This window comes from Furipterus horrens, unplaced genomic scaffold (genome assembly GCF_987537825.1).
Source record: "Furipterus horrens unplaced genomic scaffold, mFurHor1.1.pri manual_scaffold_7, whole genome shotgun sequence".
NCBI classification, from domain to species: domain Eukaryota; kingdom Metazoa; phylum Chordata; class Mammalia; order Chiroptera; family Furipteridae; genus Furipterus; species Furipterus horrens.
Window position 1 is genome coordinate 115,527,906 of NW_028327177.1, and position 26,375 is coordinate 115,554,280.

Sequence of the window (26,375 nt, forward strand, 5' to 3'; positions counted from 1 at the left end):
AACTATAAAACAGAAGATAATTATTTTGGGTACTATTAATATCCAATCTTCCCTCTGTTGGCCCACTTGCATATTTAAATGAATGGTTAATTATTATCTCTTTGTGGGTATATACATTGTTTTGTTTTGTTTTTAGTCAAGATCTTGTCCCAACTCTGTCTAAAGTAATGGAAACAGTAAAGAAACTTGTTTACCCAAAGCCATTAGCAGAAAGTTGTCTAGGTAAGTTTCTGAAGGTATATCAGAAATAGTATTTGACTCATAGTAACAAAAAGCTGAAAATAATGGCTTAAATCAACTGGTGGCTTTATTTTTCTCATAATAAAATTGATGATAATGTGCTCGCCTGCTTGATATCAAGACCCAGGTTCCTTTTATCTTTCTGCTTATCCTGCCTTAGCAAATGCTTGCTGCTTCATAGTCACATGATGGCTGACCTACCTTCACCTTCAGAAAGAAAGAAGAGAAGGGGAAGAGGATGAAGGAACAGACTCTATAACTTCCACTGACATCTCAATGGCTAGACCAGCATGTACAGCAGAACTTTCTGTGATGCTGGCAATGTTCTGTATCTGAACCATCCAAGATGGTAGCTACTAACCACTTGTGGGTCTATTAGCATTTAAAATGTGGCTAGTGTCACTGAGGAAGTGAATTTTAAATTTGATTTAATTTCAATAAATTTAAATTTATATAGCTACACGTGTCTAGTGGCTATCATATCAGACAGTGCAGGGTTAGATCTTTGTCACATGACTACTCTATATACAAGCAAGGCTGGGGAATGTGCGTTTGGGGCTAAGCACAGTACTACCTCCCACAAAACTGTGCTTTTCTTAATAAGGAAAAACAAACAAAAATGAATGTAGGCTAGGCAAATAGCAGTCTCTGCAGTGAGAGTTGCATGCTAACATTCCTTAAACCCAAAGGAATGGAGTCTTAATGAGTTTATCACAAACACGAAGAATGGCGTGGCTGGGCTGACATTATGCAGATGAAAATCAGAATCCCAGAGATGGAGTTCAATTCAAAATAACCTTTTCACATGAGGAAACTGAGGTTTAGAGAGGCGACTGAGAAGCCTAATTAAGAGATAAGTGGAATAATTTGCTCTAAAATAATAGAGCTAATTCAGTGTCCTTTAATATATCACGGATGGGCAAATGTAAAATCTCGGAAAGAAAATGCTCTCTGCCTATGGTTTTAAAAAATGCGATGAAGAAAAGCTAGAGGGATTTTCATGCCACCTATTGGTAGACAAGAGTATAAGGTGCCCCTTCCTGGCATAGCTTGTCAGTGATAGTTTTAGAGGCACCGGGGCTCATATAGGGTCTCATAGAAAAGAAATGACAGACAATGGCAGATGCGTTCCCTGCATCAGCTTGGAACATGTGCATTTGTGCTTTCTTGACTCTCAGCATCTTAGAAGAGCTTTCTTTGAGCGTTCCTCTCTGCTTTTCAGTAATACAACCCATTTCAGGCATATAAACACCAGAGGAAGACATATCAGTCGGTTCTCAACATCACATGAAATAGAAAACAAAACACAACACATTTTGAGCTATATATAACCCTAGGGAGAAATTCAAGGTTCTTATCTGATTCAAAGCCTGAAAAATAAATCCTGTTATTTACAGCAGTTCCCTTGACTAATTGAGTATGTAACCATTCTACAGCTCAGAGAGAAAGAAAGAAAGGAAGAAAGAAAGAAAGGAAGGAAGGAAGGAAGGAAGGAAGGAAGGAAGAGAAGAAAGAAAGAAAGAAAGAAAGAAAGAAAGAAAGAAAGAAAGAAAGAAAGAAAGATAAAGAAAGAAAACAGGAATTTAATTTCAAAACAAAACGCTCATCCTGACTCATTCAGAGAAGAATCCAAGGTTTTTAACACAGGGCATTGACGACTCTGCCTGTTTTCCCCCTTCGTCATCTGCTACCCTTAAAAAAAAATGGTATCTACTGCCTTGGTAGAAATCCACATTTCTTTCTTTTTGTTCCCTGGCTCCATTCCAGCATTTCACTTGTCACACTGATGGGTGAGGTGCCTTTCATATTGGCATAGGACAGCGAGCGGATGCCTCCCCTTATGTTATTAAGCAGAGACCCAGCTAGTGAATCTACCCAGAGCTGGAGCCTCCTTTGCGGCTTTGGAACACTGGTGGCACCGTGGCTCGAGACAATTTTGACTATGGCTGTAGAACCCAGCAGCTCAGAATCCATGAAAAAGAGATTTGGAAGAAGGTGAGTGATACAGATAAGGGGATTTCGATGTCACAATTGTGGAAGGGACTCTGGCTGGTAAGCAATTTGCTGTGGGCTCAATGATTGCAACCATAGTTCATTAGCTGGTTATATATCTTCACTTGTAGAGATGAGCTTTTGGTTTCATATGAGAGGTGGGAGTAAATTCTGTTTTGTGTGCCCTGCAAAGAGCCTCATTGAATTTACCTTTAGTGTCATGCCTCCGGGGGGGGGGGGGGGGGATCCAAGTTTCTGGCATAAAGCTGCATGTGCATTCCGCACACCAGCTTGTAGGCAATTGTTTGTTTCTAATTAGGGAGCTGAAGGCTGCTGGCAGAGGAAATTGTATTCATCACAAGTTGTGGCGTCGCATTTAGTTTGTGTGTCTATGCTTTTAACATGGGGAACCAAAGATGATTGTACTGGATTCTTCCCTATGGGTTCTGACTCTATTAATTCTGTCCTCAGGTGCATGCCTAGTTATTCTGAGTTGAGCTTTCACAGGCTGCTTCAATTAACACTCCATGGTCTCCCATTAACTAGTTGTGTTCCATGATGTGATTAACCTGACAACCTAAACCTCAGTTTGTTTGTTTTTTTGTAGGTGTAATAAAACATTCTTGGGTAAGTTGTTGAGAAAATTAAATGGGATGGCCCATAGAGTGCCTCACAGATTGCCTGCAAATAGTTCATGTTCAGCATATCTTAGTTCTTTCTCTTTTACCTATAACATAAGAGGTTTGTGTTCAACTACCTTAAGGTATTTTTAAAATTTTAATTTAACAAATATTTGTTGACTGCCCGCTAAGTGACACACATGGCACGAGGCATTGGAGTTACAGTCATGAACAAGACAACAAAATAGACTACCACCTGCCTTCATGAGACTTAAATTTCAGAGGATACAGGCAATGTGCAAGGAAATGCATAATGACTTTCCTTTCTCTTTTCTTCATTTTTGTAAATTTAATCCAGCTCAAACTTTAAGTTCATCTTTAAGGCTACTTCTTCATTAAACCTGAAAGGAATTCTCTTCTGACTTCCTATATATATTACTTTATTTTCATTGTTTATACTATTACAGATGTCCCCATTCCACCCCCACCTTGCCCACTCCCATCCCCATTCCCCCCTACCTTCCCTCTGGCCATCACCACAGTGTTGTCTGTGTTAATGGGTCATGCATATATGTCTTTTGGCTAATCCCTTCACCTTCTTTCATCTAGTCCCCTCCCTCTGTCAGCCTGTTTTGTCTGACATGTATCCATGCCTCTTTGAACTTAATGCTTTTATATTTAGTAAACATATGCTGACTTTGTCTGCCCAGCATCCATCCCCCCTTTCTTGGTAGGAAGACCCTGAATTTCTTTTGGAGAACCTTCCTTGTGTTCTACTCTCATTCTGAATGAGGTGGGGCTCCACCCTGGCTCCAGGAGAGCTATAGAGCAAACTGAACACTCCCTGTCACTGTGGAAGGTGTGGCCCATCAGTGTAATCTCATATCCCAAGGCCACAATGATTGGCATGTGCTAAACTACCTGACCGAAGTTTTTTCCAATCAAAGAGAATCAAAGGAGCTTCAGTATACAAACAAGCTCCCTAACATCCTTTCTAGGGACAATGTGTATTATTACCCTAGTTCAGAAGGTCCTGAGAGGTGACTTTCCTTTTTCCTTTCTGAAGGTGTTTCTTCTTCCTCTCAAAGATCTTCCTAATTGCCACTATAAAACCATTAATGGGGTGCCTGCCCCTCATCTGTTTATTTCTCCTTTGTAGACTTCAAAATTGAGAACTCTGTGGTTGGTGAAAGGCTCTTGGCTGATAACCTCGTCACAGGAAGAGAGTCTTGTTAGATAGTGCCTGAAGAGGATGGAGTGAAGACCCTTCTATCTCCATATGTCCCTGTCCACATTACATAGTGACATCTTTCATGCCATCTCTATGTCAGAGAGTCTCTTCAGATCCCTATGGATTCTGAAGTCCATCCAGTTGGTGATTCTGACAATACCTGTATGCTGTGTTGTCTAGTTTATCTTCTGCTGCAGAAACAATCAGACACAATATGTTTCCCCGTTGCTCATTTGTCTACTTTGACTAAGTCTGGAACAGGAAAACTATGCTTTCTTTCTAAAGTGTTTAATAGCATGTCTACAAAACAGCATGTTTGTGTCTATTTTTAAACATAGATATTCCCTAAGCATTTCTTTATCTTATTTGTGAGGTGGATGTATTTAGGCAGACGTAATGAGATGACCAAAAATCCTGGTTGTCCATTCATTTATTCATGCACTTATTAACAAAAAACAAAAATTATCGGGCTCCTATCCTATGCCAGGCACTCTTGTAGACACTAAAAAATTATTTTCGGGTTCCCACCATACACGGAGGGTAGTGAATTCTTCACCATTTTTTCGTGGGAGTTGAGCAAATATCCAAGAAGTTTCCTTGAGTGTGTGCAAAAAAAAAGTCTCAGTCCCAGCTCTCCGCAGATATTACAGCTTTACCCCAAAGTGGATACGAGGTCCAAGCACTTGGAGAATTGAATTTAATGCCCCCAGGAGCCCGGTGGGAGTGACATAGCTGAGCAGCACTCTGGACCGGGGATGCGGCAGGACCACGGAGCGCGCCACCAGCCCAGCCCAGGGCGGGGCCGCGGACTCGAGTTCCCAGGGCAATGCTCACGTTCGCCAAAACCCCCCAGGGGGCGCTCGCGCGGAGGTTTCCGAACTAGTATCTCGCGGGTTGCTGGGCGCATGGGTTTCGTCAGAAGGTGGAAATCTCTCTGAGAAGCTGCCATCTCCCCGCCACCCGCTCGCCGCCCCTACTCTTCCTTCCTCCCTCCCTGGCTCCTCTCCGCTCCACATCTCACTCCACTACCTTCCACTTTACTCTCTGAGTTCACTGAGAGCCGAGCAGCTATCCTCAACATTTTCACCATTCCCCAACCCCCATCACCAAGAATGGAGTCAGGGTTTCCGGAGAGACCAAACTCTCCTCCCAGCATCTTTTCCATCCGCTGTTTTTAAACTGGCCTCAGAGGACAAGGGGGGAGGGAAGTCTGACCCCCCCTTAATCACTACACAACTATATCACCAACCACCTCCACTCCAAAGCCGGATTTTGCATCCCGGGGGTGGGACAGATTTGTCCCGGGCTGAATTCTCTTTCTACTCCTCGAGGTTGGCACACCCAGGTAAGCAAATGCCAACTCTGCATTCCTGTGTTCTCGGGGCGCTAGGATTGCAAAGTGTGTTGGGGCTGCTGCGTAGTAAGACCAACTTTTGAGATGCAGTGGTTTTGGCTCAGATTTGCTTGTTTATCATTGCTGTTGTTGTTTTAGTAATTGGCTACAAGCATAGTCTTTCATGCAAGGGAACTTTGATCCTCTACATCTATCTCGCCTTCTGACATTCTGCTCGCTCAGGTAGGGTGGGGCGCATGGGGAGGGGAGGTGGCGGCGGAGGGGGACCGCGGTGCATCCGCGGAGTGTCCAGTCCTGGAAGTCCTGAAGGTGGGAGGGCAGTATTGTTACAGATATCAGGGAGGAGGAGGGGAGCAGAGTCCTGGCTGAAGTTGCAGCTTTCCCTTGACGGCGAGAAAGCTCTGGGCAATTGTAGCTGTCTCCAATGGCTTCACCTGGCTGCCATGGGATTCAGCCTCTCAGCCTCCTTTTCAACCTCCTTTACAATAGGTCCCAATAATACGTAATCGCGCCCGCGGCTCTCGGGCTTAAAACGAATCAATAGGCTTACAAGTCCCTTGATCAGCCAAGTTCTTTAGCATCCTTTCTCTGTTAAGTAGCCAGCGGGGTAAGGGGACAGGGGGTGGAACCGGAGGGATAACTGAAGCGCTAGCCACAGCTCACTAACCAGATGTGGTACCACAGACGCCCGAGGATTGTTAGGGCGGAATCGAGGGAGGCAGTTAGGAGGTGGTCCACGCCAAGTCCAGTGGGTATTGATGACCATTCGGCGGGGAAATGGTGAAGCCAGAGAAGTCCTCTTAGGAAGATGCATTCCGTTCTCTTGAAGGAAGTGGATGGGCTTTAAGGCTCTGGTTTGCATCCTGCCCTCCAGATCCGACCGCGCCTCCCGGCGGCCTTGCCAGACTGGATTCCAGTCCTGGAACATGCTAGGCTCTGGGAGAAATCCCGGCTGCAGAGCTGAAGATCCCTAGGGCACTAGCGTTTGAAGTGCGCGCCATGGGGGTTCCGGAGGTGGAGGGTGGAAAGAAGAGAGAGGGGAGCTTACCGGGGGAAACTTTGCAAGAGAAATAACAGAACCGTCTTCCGTCCTGCCCCAGCTGACCCACTGATGCCGTAGGATTTCAGCGCCTGGGAGAGTCTTTGGAGGCTCGTTTACACCTGTGTTCCAAACTGTGCAAAACCATCTCTTCACCCTCTTGCTGATTTGCCAGGAATTTTTAAAACATTGCTCTGGTTGTTCTTGGCTCACTTGGTTTTTGGTTTCCTAAACAGCTTTTTTTAGATGCCCAAGGTACTCAAAAATTCTTCTGAAACTAAGACTAAACCCTGCTCTTATGGAAATGAATATTTTAACTTCAAAGGAAATATTCTTTTCTCCCCATTCCTTTTTTTCTACTGCCCTCTTAGCAATTCCTCTTCTCAAACAACACCCCCCCCCCCACAACCACCAACTTTCCTAGAGCTTAGGTGTTGTGAACCCACAACGGGGTTTTGTAGTTAGTATATGCTGGTTAAACTGCTTAGCACATCCCCCAAGAGTTAGAGAGAAGCCACAACTTTCCTTATTTTGTGGCCTTGAAGTTGAGGAAGGTCCCATTTCTTTTGATTGCCCAGCAGATAAGACAGAGCTCAGGATGGCTGTGGCTGCGATTAGATAATTTTTGATGTTTTCATTTCCCTTACTGAGCTGCTGCCTCTAGGTTACATTCATTTTATTTGCCTGTCCATTTTTAAAGAAAGACTGACAAAGACACTCTAGCAGATCAGGGTTCTGAGCTCAGAGTAGGTCACAGGTACTCATGTGTAGGGAGGTGGATAAAAATAGGAGCGTTGGCAAATACACTTGTGTTAATAGTGGATACTAATAAAGGCCAGATTCTCCTCATTTGTCTCTGGTGGGAAGATTCTGGTGGTTTCACAGTATCCAACTCAAGCCACATCAAAACTAGGTCATTTCCCCAGGTCATTACATAAAAGGAAGTATCAGGTCATAGCAGGAGTGGATGTTGAATCCTGGGCAGTTTTAAATGGTTGAGTGAGAAGAGCTTGCCTGTAAGGGAAACAAAGGTCTATGTGCGTTATCATGTGAAAACTCACTACCACCAGAGCGATGCCTCTCTTTTTTTTTTTTTTTTAATGCTTTTTATTGATTATATTGTTACAACAGTTCCAATTTTCTCCCCCTTGTTCCCCTCCACCCAGCACCCCCCCTCCCCCAGCAATCCCCCCAAGTCCATACCCCTGGTTCATAAAAATTAACTATCCCCTCCCCTCAAATATTAGGACCCTTTGTAATCTTGTAAAGGACAATGGGCGAAGGTCTCAAGCTCCTCTAGCTGCTTCAAGCTGGACATGGTCGTCGTCCTACCTACCCTTGGGTCCAGAAAACCCTAATAAGAGTGGGGGTGTGGAGGGGAGGGTGGCCTTCCCACATGGGGAAGGATCGTGCAGACTCCAGGTCAGTTGGCTGTCTCCGATCAACGGCGTGCTTGGTTTAACAGGCTGGTGTCCTTGTTGTGTTCTGAGGGCAACAGATTTGGCGAAAAGGGTTAAAAGACATCATTCAATCCATAACTACTAGATGACATAAGGCAGGGATTAATTTTTCAATGTTCCATATTAGGGAAAAAAAAAAAAAAAAAAGGCTTCTTTGTAAGAAGATGTGCTAGGCACATCTCGCCTGTCCAAAACCCTTTTGCCCATTATACTTAGTTTGGGCTGAGGTAAATAGTTTAGGTTTTTCCCCCTCTCAGACCTCTGGGCCTTTTCTGTCCAAGCCATTAGGATAGAAAAGAGAAACCCGTTTTAAAGTGAAGCCCACAGACCACCCCATCCTTCCCCAACCCAGCCATTTAGTTCAGCCAAACCGTTGAGTCTCAGGAGGCGATGCCTCTCTTTTGAGTGGTCAGTTTCCTTTTTATTCTCCCAGCATACTTTACTGGGAGTAGGCACAGATGGTGTCCAGTGTGCTTCCCAGCATGGGACCACCACTTCACTAGAGCTTCTAAACATTTCTTTTAAAATAGTTGCCCTGAGGTTTGTGGGTTGTTTTTAAATTGTGCTTAAAAAGACTTCTGTTTATCTCCAGCTATCTGGTAGTAGCAACGTGGCATTTTGTTTGAATCATTGGTTTGTCTTAAGGGCACCCTGCTTTTCGAGGTTTTAATTAGAAGTCGTCTTGTATTAAAGTGTTTCTTGATCTCCTTGTGAATTTTTGACTTAAAAAATACCCCATTTCATTTAGTAGGAAGCAAAGACACTTTCTGTTTCCAGAGATGTTTTATGTAGTATTCCAATAAATAGAAGCTTTGATTGTTCCCATCTTCAGACTGAGTCTATCATCATGACTGAAAACCTTAAGATTACACTGATTATAAAAATAATTATGGAGAAAAAAGTGGGTGAGTGGTGGCGTCTTAATCTCCATCTGCATTTGAATCTTTTATACATTTTGTACCATGCCTTTCTGTCTTCCTTTTATGTGTTCTTTGAAATATAACACTCTGGACTATTATGGCCACCTTCATTCACACAAAGAAAGGAATTTTCCATACAAAGTAAACATATTGGAGGTGAGCAGCTTATATTGTGTGTAGTCAATGTCACATGCTTTCACAGGGATCTGAATCCCAAATGGAGAATGAGAAGGGTACTCTGATGGTGTCAACTTGACTGATTGGGAGAAAGTCTCTACACTAGTTGGGAAAGTCACTTCATGAGTCTTTGTGCTTTTTAATCAGAGATGTAGCCTGAGGATCTGTATGTAATGCATTTTGAAGAGGAAAGGGGCTGACTTTGTACTCTATATTTGATCTTTCCACTTTTGTCTTGTTAATATTTAAAAAAAAAAAAAACATAAAGCCCCTTTGGATCCATGCAGTAACCCTAAGTCATATTTCCTTGGCAATGGTAGTCAGTATATTAGAGTCACAAAATATCAAGACAGAAAATTTTAAATGCATTTAAAAATGTTGCATGGTTCAAGACTACCCTATAGTGCATTAGAACTGACCTTGCAGCATAGAACAGAGTTTCATTAGCCTCTGCCTTTCTCCTGATTGAATGTAGATGGTAAAGAACAGATTACAGGACTTTAATGCTTTTTAGGATGTCCTAAAAATTCTATAATAGCTTTTCTTTTGAAGCAAGCTTTATGAAAGTTAAGGGGTTAGAGTGACAAATTGATTTTTGGGGGGTGTAAGGAGTTTATATGAAGGTTGTTGATAGGTCCCAAATCAAGCTTAATAAATGGGCCAGGCAAGATGTACTGTCTTTTCTGTGTTACTTGTAACAGACAATATATAGTAAGGCTTCCATTAGCATTAAATTCAACAAGTGGATACCTGATAAAACTTGTGATTGCACAATACTTTAGTCTTTTCTGTACCAGAAACCTCCTTTATGTGAGAGCTTTCTGTTTACTAATTGTATATGATGTATAGTATGTTTTCCTTAAGTTGACAAATGCCAGGAAGCCCTTTATTTGGCTCCTGTATTCTTGGGAAAGCCTCTTGAGAATCACTAGCTTTTAGCTCAGTAAATATTGAAGACCTGGAGGCAAGTCTTGAAAAGCTGAAAGTGATAAGGATGACTTATTTGGGAAAGGTTATTCCAGCCCTATGATTTTAGTGCATTCAGGGGCGGGAGAGCCCATCTAGGCTAGCCTGTGGTGCACTCATCTCTACACTGTGAACAACTTCATCTCATCTCTACACTGTGAACAACTTCATCACTTGGAATCTATGACTCTCAGAACTGGAAGAGAGCTTGGGGAAAAGCTGTTGACTCTAGCTGTTTAATTTGGCAGATGTGGAAACTGAACCTCAGAGAGGTGACTTGTTCAAGACCAGGGAACTCATTCAACAACCCTCCTTTCATTAAGAGACTCAAGTTCCCTGTAGATAATAATTGTGGTGATGCCTGATAATCTTACTGAATTGGGGATGGTGGGGGCAGGGCGTGGGGGGCTCCCTCTTCCATTGAAGTGCTTGGAGGAGCTAGCTTGGGACTTATTACATTGCTGTCTCTAGGAGCCAGTGTAATACTTACCCAATAGATATGATTAAATTTGTACAAAGCCATTGTCTGCAGCCATCCCTGTTAATGTGTATGTTTTGTGAAGAATTGCTCATGCAGTCTTAGCTTTCTATTTTAAATGTCACAACCAGGTCAATAAAGTAAACAAAGAGATTTTATGAGTGTTTACAGTTCCAGGAACCCACAGGGGAATCCTCTATTCTGTTTTAAATTAAAGGCCCATGCAAAAAGAACAAACTTTCTAAAACGTTGCTTTTCTATCTCTGGTGCAGAGCATAACATTTCCAACTTTGTATCTCTTATTATTTAGAAAACTAGAGATGGTTCTCCTTGGAAGCATCAAGGGAAAAATAAAGTATTTCAGGTTAATTCTAGAAGCCTTCTCAGATTTAAGGTGTGTCGACTAAAAGACCTTCCTTATCCAAGAGATCATAACCATATGTAGGGCAATTCATTTCGTTTAGAGAGAGAGGAGGAACAAAATCAGGCTGGCAGGGGTCTAAGGCCAGGGTGGCTCAAGGGGCTGGTGAGACAAGAGCAAGGGTGGGAGAGAGTCGGCATTAGAGTGGATGGTCGCTAGAGGGCGCCGGAGCACCGGCGGAGCCCACCTCCGGGGACCATGAGCTGGTCTTTTAGGGTTAGAGTTAGGGTATGAGAGAACCCCAAAGAGGTGCCCAGGTGTGAGGTATTGGTTTTTCGGGCGCCTCTCACCCCCCGCCTCAAATTGTCTCACTGCAGAGAGGAGACAAAGGTTTTACTTTGAGCACCGGGTAGGGGCCTGGTGGCTGGACAGCCTGACTGCTGCTGTCAGGATTCTACCTGGTTGTCTGGAGTCCTGATGCCCTTGGTTTCCCTGGAGTCAGAGCTCTGGATCCTGAAATACCTGGTTTGAATCTTGGGTTTACAGTTTTCAAGTTGCAGGTCTTGGAGTGAATTACATCATCTGCAAGAGAGTTAGCATCTGGAAAATGGGATTAGTAATGACTGTGTCCCGTATTTTAGTGGGTAGACAAATGCTGGTTCCTGTGCCTTTCTCTTAAGATAAGTTCCCTTAAAACTCCTTCCTTTCCTTTCCATCTGAGGCTCTTTCTTCTGTCTCCACATCTGCCCCCACACCGCCCTCCGCAGAAGGGTCTCATTTATCCATCTGTTGAATAATAATAGATCACAGCCTTTACGCCAAAAGCTATGTTAGGCACTGGGGATAAATGTGAAGTTCATATCTTTTGAAGTTTCAGGCTTGAGGGGCAGACAAGCATATGAGATGAAACATTAAAAACCGCAGTGGTAAGTGTGAGGAGAGAGATGAATAAATGATATGGGTAAGACATACCAGAGTCATTTGCTTTGTGTCAGAGAGCCTGGAAAGTGGTCCCTCATGTCCGTCACACTCAGGTGTTTTTTCCATCTCCCTGTATGTCAAGGAACAGGGTCTATGAAGGGTAATTCTGAGCGAGAAGAAAAGCTAGGGGAATCTCACTCACCATGTACTTTGGTTTTTCTGTGTATTTAACGGTGCTAAGAGAGGCTCTGAAATCCAGTCAGCTTGTACTAAATTCATCAATATCAAAAGATAAATGTCTGTGTAATTAACTTAATTTAGTTAAACAGGAAAATCATTTTATTTTTTGTTTTAATTTAAATTTATTTATTTAAAAATTTTTTATTTTGCCTTGACTGGTGTGGCTCAGTGAATTGAGCACTGGTCTGCAAACCAAAGGGTCGTGGGTTCGATTCCCAGTCAGGGTACATGCCTGGGTTGTGGGCCAGGTGCACAGTTTGGGGCAACCACTGATGTTTCTCTCTTTCTCTTTCTCTCTCCCTTCCCTCTCTCTGAAAATAAAAAATAAAACAAATCTTTTAAAATGACATTTTTTTCCCATCACCATTTATCCCCCCTTTCCCTCTCCCACTTCCACCCACCCCTCTCCTACCCACAATCATCACACTGCTGTCCAGGTTCATGAGGAAATGTAATAGAACTATAACAACAACAAAACCCTTACCACCAAGTGGTGGGTCTGGAACAACCTAAATAAGGATTCCATTTTTAAGATATTGAAAGATGTTTTCAATGCAAGTATGAACGAAAATGAAAAATAATAAGGGCAGTAGAATGGTTGAAAGAAATGCTTTGTTATCACCATTAAAGTGACAGAAAAGCTTTTTTTTTTTTTGTAGGAACTGGGGGCACAGGGACACCTAATTTGATGATGTCTTTGTTACATTTTATGCAGTTGTTTCCACAGATAACTTAGAGACAAAAATTTCAGTGACAAAATGCAAAAGTCAACGAGGTTTGTGCCTGAGATCGTGTTGAGGTGAACTCGGGATGGGCACCTTGGGCCATGCGTGTTACTTTTATCTGACCAGGTAGATGACACAGCTCCTGAGAAGCCATGGTTGAAATTCTTTTGCTGGGTGCCCCCTAGATGCTGTGACTTGATAGATTGTGAATCATGTTGGAGGGAAGGCCTGATTAGAAGGAAAGTATGGAACTAGTTGATTTGGGGAACAGCTAATAACATTCATCACAGCTCATGGCCTGATTGAATTTTAAAGAGACAGAGAAATACATGTTTTTTATGGAATCTGAGACTGAGAGAGCTGGACAATCACACCCCTTCCCATTTTCCAGATGAGGAGACAGAGACCCAAGGTGAAATCACCACTGAAGCTGGTTGGTGGTGCTTGGGTCCTTCATGAGAGCAGGACTCTCCCTGTTTTAGTCACTGCTGAACCCCAAGGAGGGCTAGTCACCCAGTGCTTCCTCAATTAATCTTGGTTGCCTTCATGAACAAGAGCCCTTTCTTTCTTCCTCACTCTTATTCAAGAAATGTGCCAAGAAATCTTCCAAATTGTAATGCAATTTGCTAATGACAAATAAATATTTGTCGAGTTTTGTTATGACTTGGGTCAAATCCTGGTTCTGTCACTTAATAGCTGTTTGGCTCTGGGAAAATTACTAAAATTCTCTGAGCCTCATTTCCTCACTTGTAAAAATGGGGATAAAGCTATATAAGGTAGCAGAGGACTTGCATCCTAGGAGTGCACTAAGTGTTGGTTTTTCTTACTTTCCCACTCCTGCTCTTTGTTCTTCCCAGTGGATTTAAAGGGGGATGTAGGACTTTTTAAAAAGTGATTTTAATTTATTTATCTTGCAGAGGAAATAAAATTATTGCACTAAACATAAACATATACACAATCACTACAAATACATATTCTGTGGATTAGATATTATTATTCCCATTTTATAAATAATTGGGTCAATGCCAAAGCACTAGCAACTGAGGAGGAATAGGACTCAAATTGGGTGTCTCCACTCAAATTCTAAGACCAGGGTGCTTGTCTCAAATCCATGTTTCATATGATCTTTGTTTCTTATCCATTTTTCTACATCTGCTTCCCTTGAAGAGGCTCTGATTCTCTTTCTTCACCTGCCCTCAAGGCCTGGCTGTGCTTTGGCTCCTGCCTTGTAACATCACTAGGTATGAGTATGTCCTCTCCTCAGGTGTCATGGAAGCTTTTCTGGGTAGCAGCTGTCTTGTGAACTTCTTGCTGTAACTCCAGAGTACCTAGAAAGAACCTTCTGTTACACTGTGTGTGCCCATTCTCTTAGCATATGTCCTGCATTCAGGCCAGGCTTGTAGGTGGCTCCCATGTACACTTAACTTACTCCAAATCAACTCTATATCTTCTCTCACTTATTAAAAATACTCATAGTTTGATTGTTTGCTCTGTATTAAAAATATTCATAGTTTGATCATTTGCTCTATATAATATAACTTAAGTTAATATATAAAGTTGTACAGATATATTACTGTACCACATTGTGTATGTTATGCAATATACAGTATATTGTACTTGATGAACAATTGATGGGTTTTTTTTCAAGGATTGTTATGGGAGGTTTAGTGTATGCATGAACTTTGAGTCATAACCCCTATTGGAAATGAGCTTCGTTATATTTGTAAGCTCTGTGTTGTATGTAGATAGGTAGACTTACTAGTAAAGGGCATACATATTGAGTCAGGCATTCCTGGGTTGAAATCCTACCTCTGCTTCATCTCTTGAAGCTCACTTCCTATAGCTGTAAAATGAGAATAATGATAGTGCTATGCCTTAGGATAGCTGTGAGCCTCGAAGGGAACAGTGCACATCTACAGCATCCAAGTGCCCCTCTTGTTGTGGGCCCATGGAAATTACTCAAATTGCAGCTGTTATTGGCTAGTGGCATCCCTCAGAGGTTAGAACTCATAAGTAATTTCCCTAATGGTAGTGCTTGGCTATGTTTCAAGCGAGGTGTGAAAACTGGAGACCAGCAATCAAATGTATTTTTCCTACAGGTACTGACACAGCCATTTACCCATTCCTTCTCTCCCCTCCCCCACCTCTGGTCCCACCCACAAATTTTATGCTTAGCCACAGAGATCCCTCAAGGGTTGTGCTGGGGGTTCTCTAAGAGAGAACTGTCTCTGTTCCTTCTACTTCCAGTTTTATTTTAAATACAAACTGTGTTTAGTGTTGAACTCCAGATACATAGCCAGAGTACGGCATCAGTCACTGCACCCTGCAAGGCCCACAAGAGACGCTTACTGTATTTGACTTTCTGAATCCCCTACCTTTGTCCAAAAAAGATCCTAGGCAGCTAGCAATAGAGAACATACTGCATACTTTCTGCTATCCAATTCCAAAATGCTTCTAGCACAAAATACTCTTTTTTTTCAGGGAGACCCCATGCATATCTTAAAGCCATGGCTCTCACCCTTGAGCACAAATTAGAATTTCCTGGAGGGCTTGTTATAGCATGGACTGATGTGCCCCACCTCTAGAGTTTCTAATTCATTGGGTCTAGTATTGGAGCCAGATAATTTGTATTTGTGACAGTTTCTCGGGTGATGCTAATGCCGTTAGTTTGGGGACCACACTTGGAGAACCAATGCCTTAAGCTGTCACTTCATATAGATAAACTGTTCATTTTCTCTCCTGTGTGGTGCATCTGGGAACATTAGTGGTGAACAAAGGGCTCTGACATTTGCTGAGCACCTGTGACATTTGCCATGTGCCAGGTGCCTTACTGGGCACTATACACATATTGTCCTATTTAATCCTCACAATCATCCAGCCAATCAATTCTTACTTATTTATTGAAACCCTGTTATGTATCATGCTGTGCTGAGCTCTGGGACAAACAGAATGAATACTACAGACATAATCCTGACCTCCTGGATATTATATTTCAGTAAAGAAGCATGCTTGAGCAGAGTACTCTGATCCATAGAAAATGGAAGATCAGAGAGGCTAAGTAACTTGGCTAAGATTACACAGCTAGTGGGAGACAGAGGAGACAAAACAAACTTAAATACCCTTTTACTGCCACTAAACCAGAGGTTCTCAGACATTTTGGTGTCAGGGCCCCTTTATACTTTCAAAAATTATTAAAAACTCATAAAGTGCTTTTGTTTATTTGGGTTAAACCTGTCAACATTTACTGTATTAGAAATTAAAACAAAGTAGTTCACCCTTTGAGAACCGTGGCACTAAACCATCTTGCAAGTAGCACTATCTTCCTTAGATTCTGAACTCTAATTTGTTTTAATGACTCTTGTAACCATCAAAGATGAGAAACGTCTCATCTCCTCCAACTTTTTTTAAAAAACACAAGGGGCTCTCTTAAGCCTTATCTTCTATTTCTAGTGATGGTGACTTCCCTCCAGAAAAAGCTGACCTGCTTTGGAACTGCCTTTTTGTATTTGCACTTGTATGCATGCATGTATATGTGTCTTTATGATAAGGAAAAGCAACGGTGAAATTGCCAATCACAGAACAAACTATGATGTGGTGGCTGGGCTATTCATCGAAGGATCTCTATCCCAGCTGAGGGCATTTAAAAAGGTACAGTTTAGAGGAGTTTGTGGCATGTGCTGCCTTCAGGGTTCCTCGGGCACACACTATCTCAAGGGAAGCCTGAGCACGCTGAGGGGTCACTCCCGCTGCCCTGCCACGGGAAGAAAAGTAGATGCACAATTGGACCCGAGGGCTTGCAGCTTTCATGTAATACTGGCAGCTGGACTGAGTTTAATCGTGGGCGAACGACCAAAATACTACCCTTTCCCATCATTTTTACTCATTATCTAATGGCAATGGGAAGTCCTGGTAGATCTCTCCCTGTGCTGGGTAATGGTCCGTGGTTGCTCTGACACTGATGCTCTGGCTGACTCGAATGCTTTATACCATCATTAAATTTTCCTGAGTAAAACCAACCGAATCGGAACTGACATAACTCAGTGTGGTTCTCAATGGCTGATCAGTGAACTCAAATTGCCTTTTATCTTTATAGAAGCCAGTGAACTAAGGGGGGTGCCACAGCAAGGCTAGTGTGGTTATTTAGAGGTAACAGATCCTTGGATGAGAAGTTAGAAAGAGGGACTCTGCCAGTCATCTGACCATTTGGTCTTTTCGACACTGAAGGTCTGGATCACTGATTCACGGAAGAACTTTGAAAATGTTTATCCAGATGTTTGGTGTCACAGCACATCACATAGCCAAAGCAAGCCAACCAAAACCATGAGATGCTAGCTGATCACTTGTCATCGTCCTCGAAAGCTGAAATTTGACATGAAGCATCTCTGTTGGTTAACCTGAGGCAGCATGGATGCCTTCATACAGCATCTCTGTGTACAGGACGCATTTGGCGGGGTGATTATACCTTTTTAGAGGAAATATCTTTCTGGGAAGAAGCACTTGTAGGAGGATCTAAGGCATAAGCGATTGTTGGATCACCTTTTCACCACATCGAAGAGGGGTCTGAGAGCCATCACCTCGGAGCCCTTTTAAACCCTTCTAGCCGGCTTTATTGTGCTCTTTTTAAGTTGTGACCTTTTGCTCGGAATTCTCAGATTCTGACTCCATGGTCTCTTGTGAGCAATCACTTTCTCACTCTACATGATGAACCCTGTTGATTTTGCAGGCTGCTAGGGCCACTTTGGAGAACCTCATTCTCTAAAGTGGGCACAAATAGGAAGGTACCTGGGCCCCCTGTTCCTCTCCCACCCATCCTGCCAGGTCATGGGCTCCGGGAAGATCAGACCTGTTTACTGACTGACCCTTCACATCTGTCCTGTGTCTGCCTTACCAGCCAAGCTAAGCTGCCCAGCTTAGAATTGCCTCCAGCAAGAATGGATGAGAGTTATTTTCTGGGGACAGAATGATGATGGAATCTACCTAATATCATGGGAACATCATCTTCCCTAAACTGGAAAGATATAATATTCAGTTAGGGAGGCTCTTTGCTTACATGGGCAGAAGCAGTTCTATTTCTGATTCCTATTTCTTCTCTGTGTTGTATGAGTAATTAGAATAGTGTGTTATAAGGTTCACTCTCTAAACTCCTTGTTTGTTTTTTCTGTTTATATATATATGCATATATATATTTATATTTATATAAATATTAATTTCAATGAATCTAAGGGAGGTTTGAGGTGAAATAAGACCTGATTAAGGCAAACTTGAGATCTGCAGCCCAAAAAGGTCATTGTCAAATGAGATCCACTAGGGCAGGGGTCAGCAGAATATAGCCCATGGGTCAAATCCAGTGTGCAGACTTTTGTTTTATAAACACAGTTTAATTGGAACATAGTCACACCTCTCACTGCCTATAGCTGCTTTCACGCTGCAATGGCAGAGCTGAGTAATTGCAACAGAGACTGTGTGGCTCACAAAGCCTATTATACTTGCTTTTATTTTATTTTTTAGAAGATTTTATTTTATTTTACTTTTAGAGAGAGGGGAAGGGAGGGAGAGAAACATCCATGTACGAGAGATACATCAATCCGTTGCTTCTCGTATACCCCCATCTGGGAACCTGGCCTGCAACCCAGGCATGTGCCCTAACAGGGAATTGAACCAGCAACCTTTTGATTCACAGGCTGGTGCTCTATCCACTGAGCCACACCTGCCAGGGCATATCCTTGCTTTTTATAGAAAACGTTTGCCAACACTTGCACTTGGGGCATATCTCTATCTGGCCATCTTCAGGTGGGAAACATACATAGACTTCAGGAAATCCAAGGGAATATTATTCCGAAATATGGGCTATGGACCAAATATCTAACTGATGAAGTTTTGTTGCTATGCATTGTGAGGATCTTGTACACAGTAGTTACTTGTAGGATGAGTGATTACATATTTTGTGATAAGTGACCTGGGGTTTATTTTCCCATTTATAAAATCAAGGTGTCTGATTTGATGTCTAAAGATCCTTCTTACATGGCTATTCTACATAATATTAGAGAGGAGGTAAAACAGTCTTGGTGCCTTGCACCCAAGTCTGCCAAAGTGACAGCCACAGCCTCTGGAGTGACCATCAGTCATGTTCACTTAGCATCAGCTGAAATTATTAGGCAGGGTCAAGAAGCATGACCATTTGCTGTCACAGTGATATCAAGTGTCGTGCATGGAGAGAAACAAAGGCGTTTAAGAGCAGAGAGCATCCAAATTTTGCTTAATGCTTGTTCTGAGTTGCTTTATGGAGATGGGCTTAAAGAACAAATTTGTGTGGCTCCTGGCATAATCTTGGCCACATGCCAGATATACCTAAGGTCCCTTCGCTCATACACTGAAATCATACATGAAAATCACACTTCTGCTAGTTTCCAAATTTATTGTACAGGGAGGAGGACAGCTGTAGATTGATTACTTGATTGGGAATGGAAGGAGGGTAGAGTTGATGGCAAACTCTCCTGGCTCTTCATGTCCTCTGCCCCTTGGGGAGAAATATGATGTGTCATCGTAAGAGAAAGGCTCATGCTCTGTGGTGTGATATGGGTAGCATATGATCTGTCCCCCTTTATTAACTGGAGTTCCCACGGTCCTCTGTCCTGAAAAAAATATCCAGGGTTTCCATCTGTTCAGCTCCACAGATTTGACCATGGGGTTATCATTTATTAATTCATTAATTTGGGAGGGTGGCGCACAGCCTCTGCTGAAATGTGACAGAGCCTCAGCCTCCGCATCCTCATCCCAGGCTGCGCCCTGGATTTTCCTCTCAGGCACTCCAGCCTCTGGAGTGCTGGGATTCCGACGGAGCAGCCCTGCCTGCCTCCCATCTGGTAAGTGACTTACTGGGGCAGGTCAGGCAGCTGAGAGCAAGCAGGACCCTGAGCAGCCCCGGGCTGAGGAGGGGATGTGTAGGACCAAGACCACTTTCCCCTTTTGGGAAGAGAAGGATAGAAGGGACAGGACAGGACCGACATTGGCAAGATACAGTTAGTGCCACATTCTGACTCTTATCCCTTTAAGCTCCACGGATGCAGGGTGTGTTGTGTGCACAGACTGCCTACTTCTCCTGGCCGAGGAGCTGAGTTTATTTCTTTCTAGGCTTTTAGTTTCTGAGAGTTCCTAATACTTAGAACTTCTGAAATCTGTTAGTCTTAGGGCTGGAAGTGGAATGATTGCTTTTTGAGCTGCTGAAGCATGGCTAGCGTTACAGTTCAATAAAGTGCCATCACTCGTGTTAATTGAGAGAATCAAGGCAAATTTTCCGGAATCCTCAGTTTCATATTGGTTACCTCTATTGTTCAGTTTTTTCAAGTAACTGAATACATCATATGCAGATCACTGTAAACCTTTCTTATTCTTGTGCATGTGTATCTTCATGTGCCCCAATGTATATTTACCTTCATTCACCAAAATTGTGTTTTAGCTGCATTGTGTTATGGACCGGTGCGATACTGCGCCTGTTGCTCTGAATAACATTTATTGAAATCCTTCATCTAAAACAACAACTATCTGAATATTTCAGTTACTTCCAGCTCGGGGCTTAGAAGATTTCATGTGCAATCAAGGCAAAGTCTTAGAGTAGAAGTTCCTTTTAGTAAAAGAGGGCACCATTTCTGCAGCTTGGAAATGAAGATGCTTATATTTGGCCTCACAGAACTGGACATGATGTAGAACTTTAACACACCTTGCTTGTCCTATTTGTAAATGTTGATCTGGGCACTGAGAACCTCAGAGCTTTTTTCTATTTTCTTGTTTCACAACTCCTTAGGAATGTGCAAAAGGAAAGGTAATAAAGGACAATCTTTTTGAGATAAAGCATGATTTATAAAGGCGACAGCCTTGCCATATGTGAGCAGTGATTAACAACCGCAGAGTCTGTTAACAGCTCTTTAAAAATAAAGTGATAAAGCAGATTTTCCCATTATTTCATGTTTCGGTGCTTGCTCAAGTGTATCGCCCTGATTTTTCTCATTTTCATTTTACGCTGTAGCAGTCGAATCACCCTTCATGTCCCAGCAGTGCTCTCTCAGGGCTTACTTAAATACTTCACATAGATCCCTCGTTATTCTTCCAGCAGCATTTTAAGTTTCAGGACAATGATTTGGTATATTAAGACCACAACCTCCTTGAAAACTGCTCATTTTTTTTAAAAGAAGAAATAATAAGATGGACAGAAGGGAATGCATGTCCAAGGCTTATTCATTTGAAATTGGTTTACTTTAATTTAGAGCTGGGATGGTGGTGGGCAGGTGCTTAATGAAGTGTCACAAGTTTAAATGGCCTTTCCTCACCACCACCAGCAGATATGGGCTGCAGGGCTGGTGGGGACAGACAGACAGATAGATGGGCACAAAGACTGCTTTATCTCTGAGATGTGGAGTGGAAGGAGAAGAACGCTCCTAAATTAAAATTTGTCACCTTAGAGAAATGGGTTAATTCCGGGAAATGCGTTTTCATAAAATTTAGTCATCTTTTGCAAACTAAGCAAGCCCTCTTTTCATGACTGATAAACACCTGACAACTTGCCTTGTATCAGGTGGTAGTTTTAATTTTGTTTGGATCACAGTTTCCTTGGAGAGTCTACTGAAAGCTGTGGACTCTCACATGAAAAGTGAGCATATCTACAGACAGAAGTGTGCATCCAATTTCAGGGGTTTATGGACCTTTCTCAGGCATAGATCTCCTTTTCCCATCAAGAGCCCCTTCATTGTATATTTAATGCGTGTGTTCTCCATGGCAAATTTCTTTAAAAAACTATGTGAGTTAACATTCATGATGTTGTGGCATTACTGTGAGAGGGAAAAAGGAACAGGAGAGCTGGAGACACCTTGGGAAGCCTGGAGCTGCCCAGGATCTTTTATGGGGGTTACCACAAAGAACTGTGCATTTGCCCAGCAAGATTTAGGCTGCAACCTTCCTGTGTCATCTGGGCACACTCGGAATTGAGTGCCTAAGTCCTGTGGGGAGGATGGAGGAGGCAGGTGGAGGAGGGATGATGGCAGTGCCTCAGGGGGTTGGCAGAGAGGGTGGCCTGGCTGTGGGCCAGCCAGTATCCTCAAAGGCACTCCTCTGCCCCCGCCCCATGGAGCCTCGGAGACCTGATTCCCTGATGGGCTGCCCAGGATGCTGGTGGGCTGAGCTTGTCATGTGATGCCTTGGCTCACATAAGAGGAGAAGGCCTCCCACTGCAACTCCTGGTGGAGGGCCAGTGGTGCCCGAGGCTTATACCCAGACGTCCTCCCGAGCTCTGAGTCCTGGGCCATGCAATGCAGCCTTCCTGGCGCTGACTTGCCAGGATTGGTGGTGGTGTACTGGTGGGAGATGGTGCGTGCTGACCAGTGAAGCAAATCGGCATTGGAAGTGGTTCACACACAGCTTTATGCAGGTGCATCAACCAGCCTGGAGCCAGGTGCTGGGTGGCCCGTAAGGCACCAAGAGGTATTTTGGAAATATAAAGAGAACAAATCTAAAAATGGAAGATCCAGAAGCACAAGGGTAAGTCTTGCTCTGCACCCCAGCCTTGCCCTCTCTGTTCAACCTCCCTTCTCCTTCCTCCTGCTCTTTTTATATCTTTCCTTACACTTTTCTTCCCAGTCCTCCTTTCTTCCAGTCTTCTTGCCTCCTTCCCTCCCTTTCTCCTTCCCTCCTTCCCTCTTTTTCTTTCCCCTCCTCATTATTTTTTCCTTTTTATTATTTCCATTAGTCTTTCCTTCCATCTATGCTTTCTTTCCTTAAATTCTTCTTTCAATTCAGCATACGTTTTTAGGTGTCTCTTGTGTGCACTTTGTCCTTAGCTTGCATGAAATTCTCATCCCTTTGCCATCATAACGGATCTGCCTTCCTGCTCTGCAGCACATTTTTGTTCTGTTACCTTCCCTCTACTCCTTTTTCCTTCCTTGTTTGTCTTCCTTAATCAACTGGCATATATATGTTGAACACCTACCTGTGCCCTTTACTGCCTCAGAAAAAGCTAAACTAATGATGGACTTTGCTTTCAGGAAGGCTAAAATCAAATTTAGGAATCAAACACAAGTATGTGAGGAGACAAATAATAGTGTAATTGTTACACCATGTCATGAAAATGTGAGATCATGCAGGACAGTGTGAGCACTATTGCTAGAGAAGGGAAATGAGGCACCTTCTGAGCTCAGAGAATGGAGCAATTTTTGTGGGGTGGATGGGTTTGGGAAAGTCCTACAGAGAAGGGATATAAACTGGGGTTTCAAATGGGATTTTAATATTTGGAGAGGAAAGAAAATTTCAGTCCAGGAAGTGGGGTTGATGTGAGTAAAAGCCCTGTGACAACCATCTTTTTGGTTGCTATTGTTGCCTTCGTTTTCCAAGGCAATATTCCAGGGGACCCCGTTTTCCTCTTTTAGGGCTTCTTTGACTTCTCCTCTTCTCCTGGGCACTGCCTTCTCCTCTCGAGTTTCCATATTTCTCCCCCAAATGCCTTTTGTCTTCAGCTGGTGATGTTCAGGGGAGTTGTCCAGTTTCTCTCAGACCCCAGTCAGCAGTCACTTTGTGCGGCACGGGAAAGCTACTTCGAAGGGATGTCTGAATTGAAGAGGAGACATTGCAATGAAATTCCCAGCTTGGTGGTTGAAATTTCAACCAATCATTTTTGTCAGCTCTTGGATGAGCCAAAGCAGTGCTTTTATGGCAAGTGGTCTGATGCACTGGAGAACTCAGAGAGCTCTGAAGTCAAGGGTTTCAGCTGGAATTCCTGGTGTGGCTGGTTTGATATGATTGAGGCCAATCCAGGATGTAGTGCCTGGCATGTCATTGGATTTTTATTTTCTTTTTATTGCAGCAGAAAGGATCTTAGAGGTTGCCCTGCCTTTTACATTGTCCAGTCCTATGGGTCAGGGGACTCTCCCGTTTTTCTTGCTCCCCATATGTACATTTTACTTGTGTTCTTAGATGTTTTCATAGTAGATGTGTGTTATGAGCTGAAACCAATTTATATTATTTAGTTCTGACGTCTCCAGTCCATGAAGGGATATTTTATTTTCAGGTGTCTGATCAGCCCGATCCCAGCCCGATGTCTGGGTCTTTTGTGGCAGTGACTTGAACGAAATATGACTGATACCTAGCACTGGAAGTTGGAGATTCTAAGTTTATTCCCTCTGAGGCTGGCATTTCTCTGCGATTGTTCCGTCAGATCTTTCTGAAGGCTTAGCCTCATCAGCAGTGTTGCTTGGGAGATACAGGGCGGCTGGGGTCCCCTCAGCTTGTGGCCTTTTGATTTTTGCCCTTAAGTAAAGGAAATAATCCCTTTACCAAATATTTGCTGGCTGCTCAGAATAGAATGTTCCTCACTGGTACATTATGATTGATTATTGAAAAGTTCAGCTTTAGGCACCATATACATCTCGTGTGTGTGTGTTTGGGAGGGAGGGGAGTTAGAACAAATTGTTCTTTTTCTTTCCAAGGACAGTGTGGTGATCCTTAGGGTCTATTTGATCTTTCCTTCCTGTTCTCCAGCAGGTGAAATCTGGTTAGAGGTGTTACCATGTAGCAGAAAGGAGGTGGGCAGGGGGTCCTGGGGGGTAAATAGAAGCCTCTCTGTAAGCTGTCCTAGAATGATATTGCCAAAAGACAACTTTGAATTTTTTTATTCACAGATGTTATAATTAAGGAAAACCTAGATCCAGAGCCGAGAAGTGATTTGAGCCAAACTGATGTAGCAGGTTAAAGATAAATCACGATCTGAGTACAGATTCTCTGACTCTTAAAAATAATTTAATGTACAGAATCTTTGTGTCCTATTATCAAAATATGTTAGCAAAAAAAAATGATAAACAAATACTTGACCAGCGAATAAGTTTGAGTTTTATTCCACGTTTTATTAGAAGTGATTTTAAATAAGTGTTTTGTGAAAGACAGAAATCAAGAACACAATACTTGTACATTAGAAGACAATAGAAGTGTGTTCTTACCCATACACCATGGGATGCATTCCCATGTAATTAGACTACATCTCCTACTCCCTAATGCCAATGTTAGACAAGAAAAAGAGAGATTAAATAGCTCAGAATTGAAAATATTTTAAGAAAAAAAAGTAAAAATAAAAATAAGCTGGTATCAGGGAAGGAAAAGCCAAGTGGTCTAATGAACAAAGCCATCATTTCTAGCCTCTGCTTGATAGTGCCCTGTCTCTTCCTCCGCCTCAGTTGCCCTGGCCTTTACCCCAGTCACTGGGAAATTCAGATTGCCTGGCCCCTGCACCTTGCAGGAGGAAGATTGGGGAGAATGGGATGGGGGTTGCTCTGGCACCATTTTCTCTATCCTGTCCCCATTGGGGAAGGCTTTGGAAGTGCCCAGAGATCACCATTCTCACCTGCAGGCATATTTCCAGGGCCTTCCAGTGTGAAGCTATTGAAGAAGGGACTTTCTTTACAGAGCTGCCCGAGTCTTTTGAAACTCTTAATTAAAGTTTGGCTCACCTTCAAGGACCCTCAGGACAGTACAGCATGCCCCACTCGGGAGAGAGTGTTGCAGGTTGAGTTTGCCGGCAATCAAGCACTATTTGGCTTAGCTTCTACTCAAACCTCGTCCTTTGTTTCCCACCTCTTAGAGTCACTACTGTCATTAACCCCAAATATTTATTGATCACCTATATAGGTTGCATTGTTAGAAGCAGGGAGTACATAGAAGTTAAGAACACTGGCTCTGGTGCTGGGCTACCCGGGTTCAAATCTGGGCTCCACCACTTGTAGTTACACGACTTGGGGCAAATTACACTACCTCTGTGTGTCCTAGTTCCATTATTTGTCAATATGGAATAACAATAATAATAGGTTCCAGCTCACAGGTTGTTGTTTGTGTCCTTTTGGTATCCTGGGAAAATGTAATGGAGAGAGTAGTCTAGTTTGCAGAATCTTATACCAGTTTACTAATTTCATGTTGTCCAGACAGATGCCATGGGAATTAGCATTTGGGGAGTACCTTAGGATGAAGCACCCATGCTCCAGATAAATCCCTTCTCTGACTGCATTATACCAATCTTCTCCATTTAATCCTCTTCCCAATTTGATGACAGTCAAGCGTAGGATCAGAGGAAGGATTTCCCACCATCGCGATCTTGGCTCCTGATTTCTGTTTGACCAGGAGCATTACCTCTTGTTGGCTTTCACAGCATGTGTCAAAGACCTGGAGCTCGGGTTCTGCCCACCTCATGCCCACCTGGAGCAGGGGTCAGCAGACTGTGGCTAATGAGCCCAATGTAGCCTACCACCATTTTTTCTTTTTCTTTTTTTAATAAATAAAGCTTTGTTGGAACACAGCTACACCCATTGTTTATGGCTACTTTTGTGCTACAATGGCAGAGTTGAGTCGTTGTGGCAGAGACCTTGTGGCCTGCCAAGACCAAGGTAGGTGCTATCTGGCCTTTTGTAGAAAAAGCTTGCTGATCCTTGACCTACAGATTAGACATAAAGAAGAGGGGGAAGTCCTCTAATGCAATATAGGGAAACAGAGATCAGCAGCTAGTTCTACAGGTAGGGAAATTCAGCATAAGAAAGGAGATAAGTATAAGAAAGTTGCCTATAGAATAAGGGGGACTAAGCAGTAAGGAACTGGTTTGATACAGGCTGTTGTTGCTTAAGCTGTAGTA

At 43.0% G+C, this 26,375-nt stretch overlaps 1 protein-coding gene across 2 annotated transcripts in view; it reads left to right on the forward strand.

Annotated features, from left to right (window-relative positions):
- The first annotated feature begins 1,845 nt into the window (after window positions 1-1,845).
- The window catches only part of CPNE4 (copine 4), a 433,285-nt gene continuing 408,755 nt past the window's right edge, over window positions 1,846-26,375 (forward strand). The window contains exon 1 of one of the 2 annotated variants that reach the window (XM_090283000.1): window positions 1,846-2,235. In XM_090283000.1, coding sequence (XP_090139126.1) covers window positions 2,069-2,235 — 167 coding nt within the window. In that variant the 5' untranslated portion in view covers window positions 1,846-2,068. Of the gene's footprint in view, window positions 2,236-5,245; window positions 5,429-26,375 lie in introns of those variants that run through there. The other variant, XM_090283001.1, reaches the window with a different exon arrangement.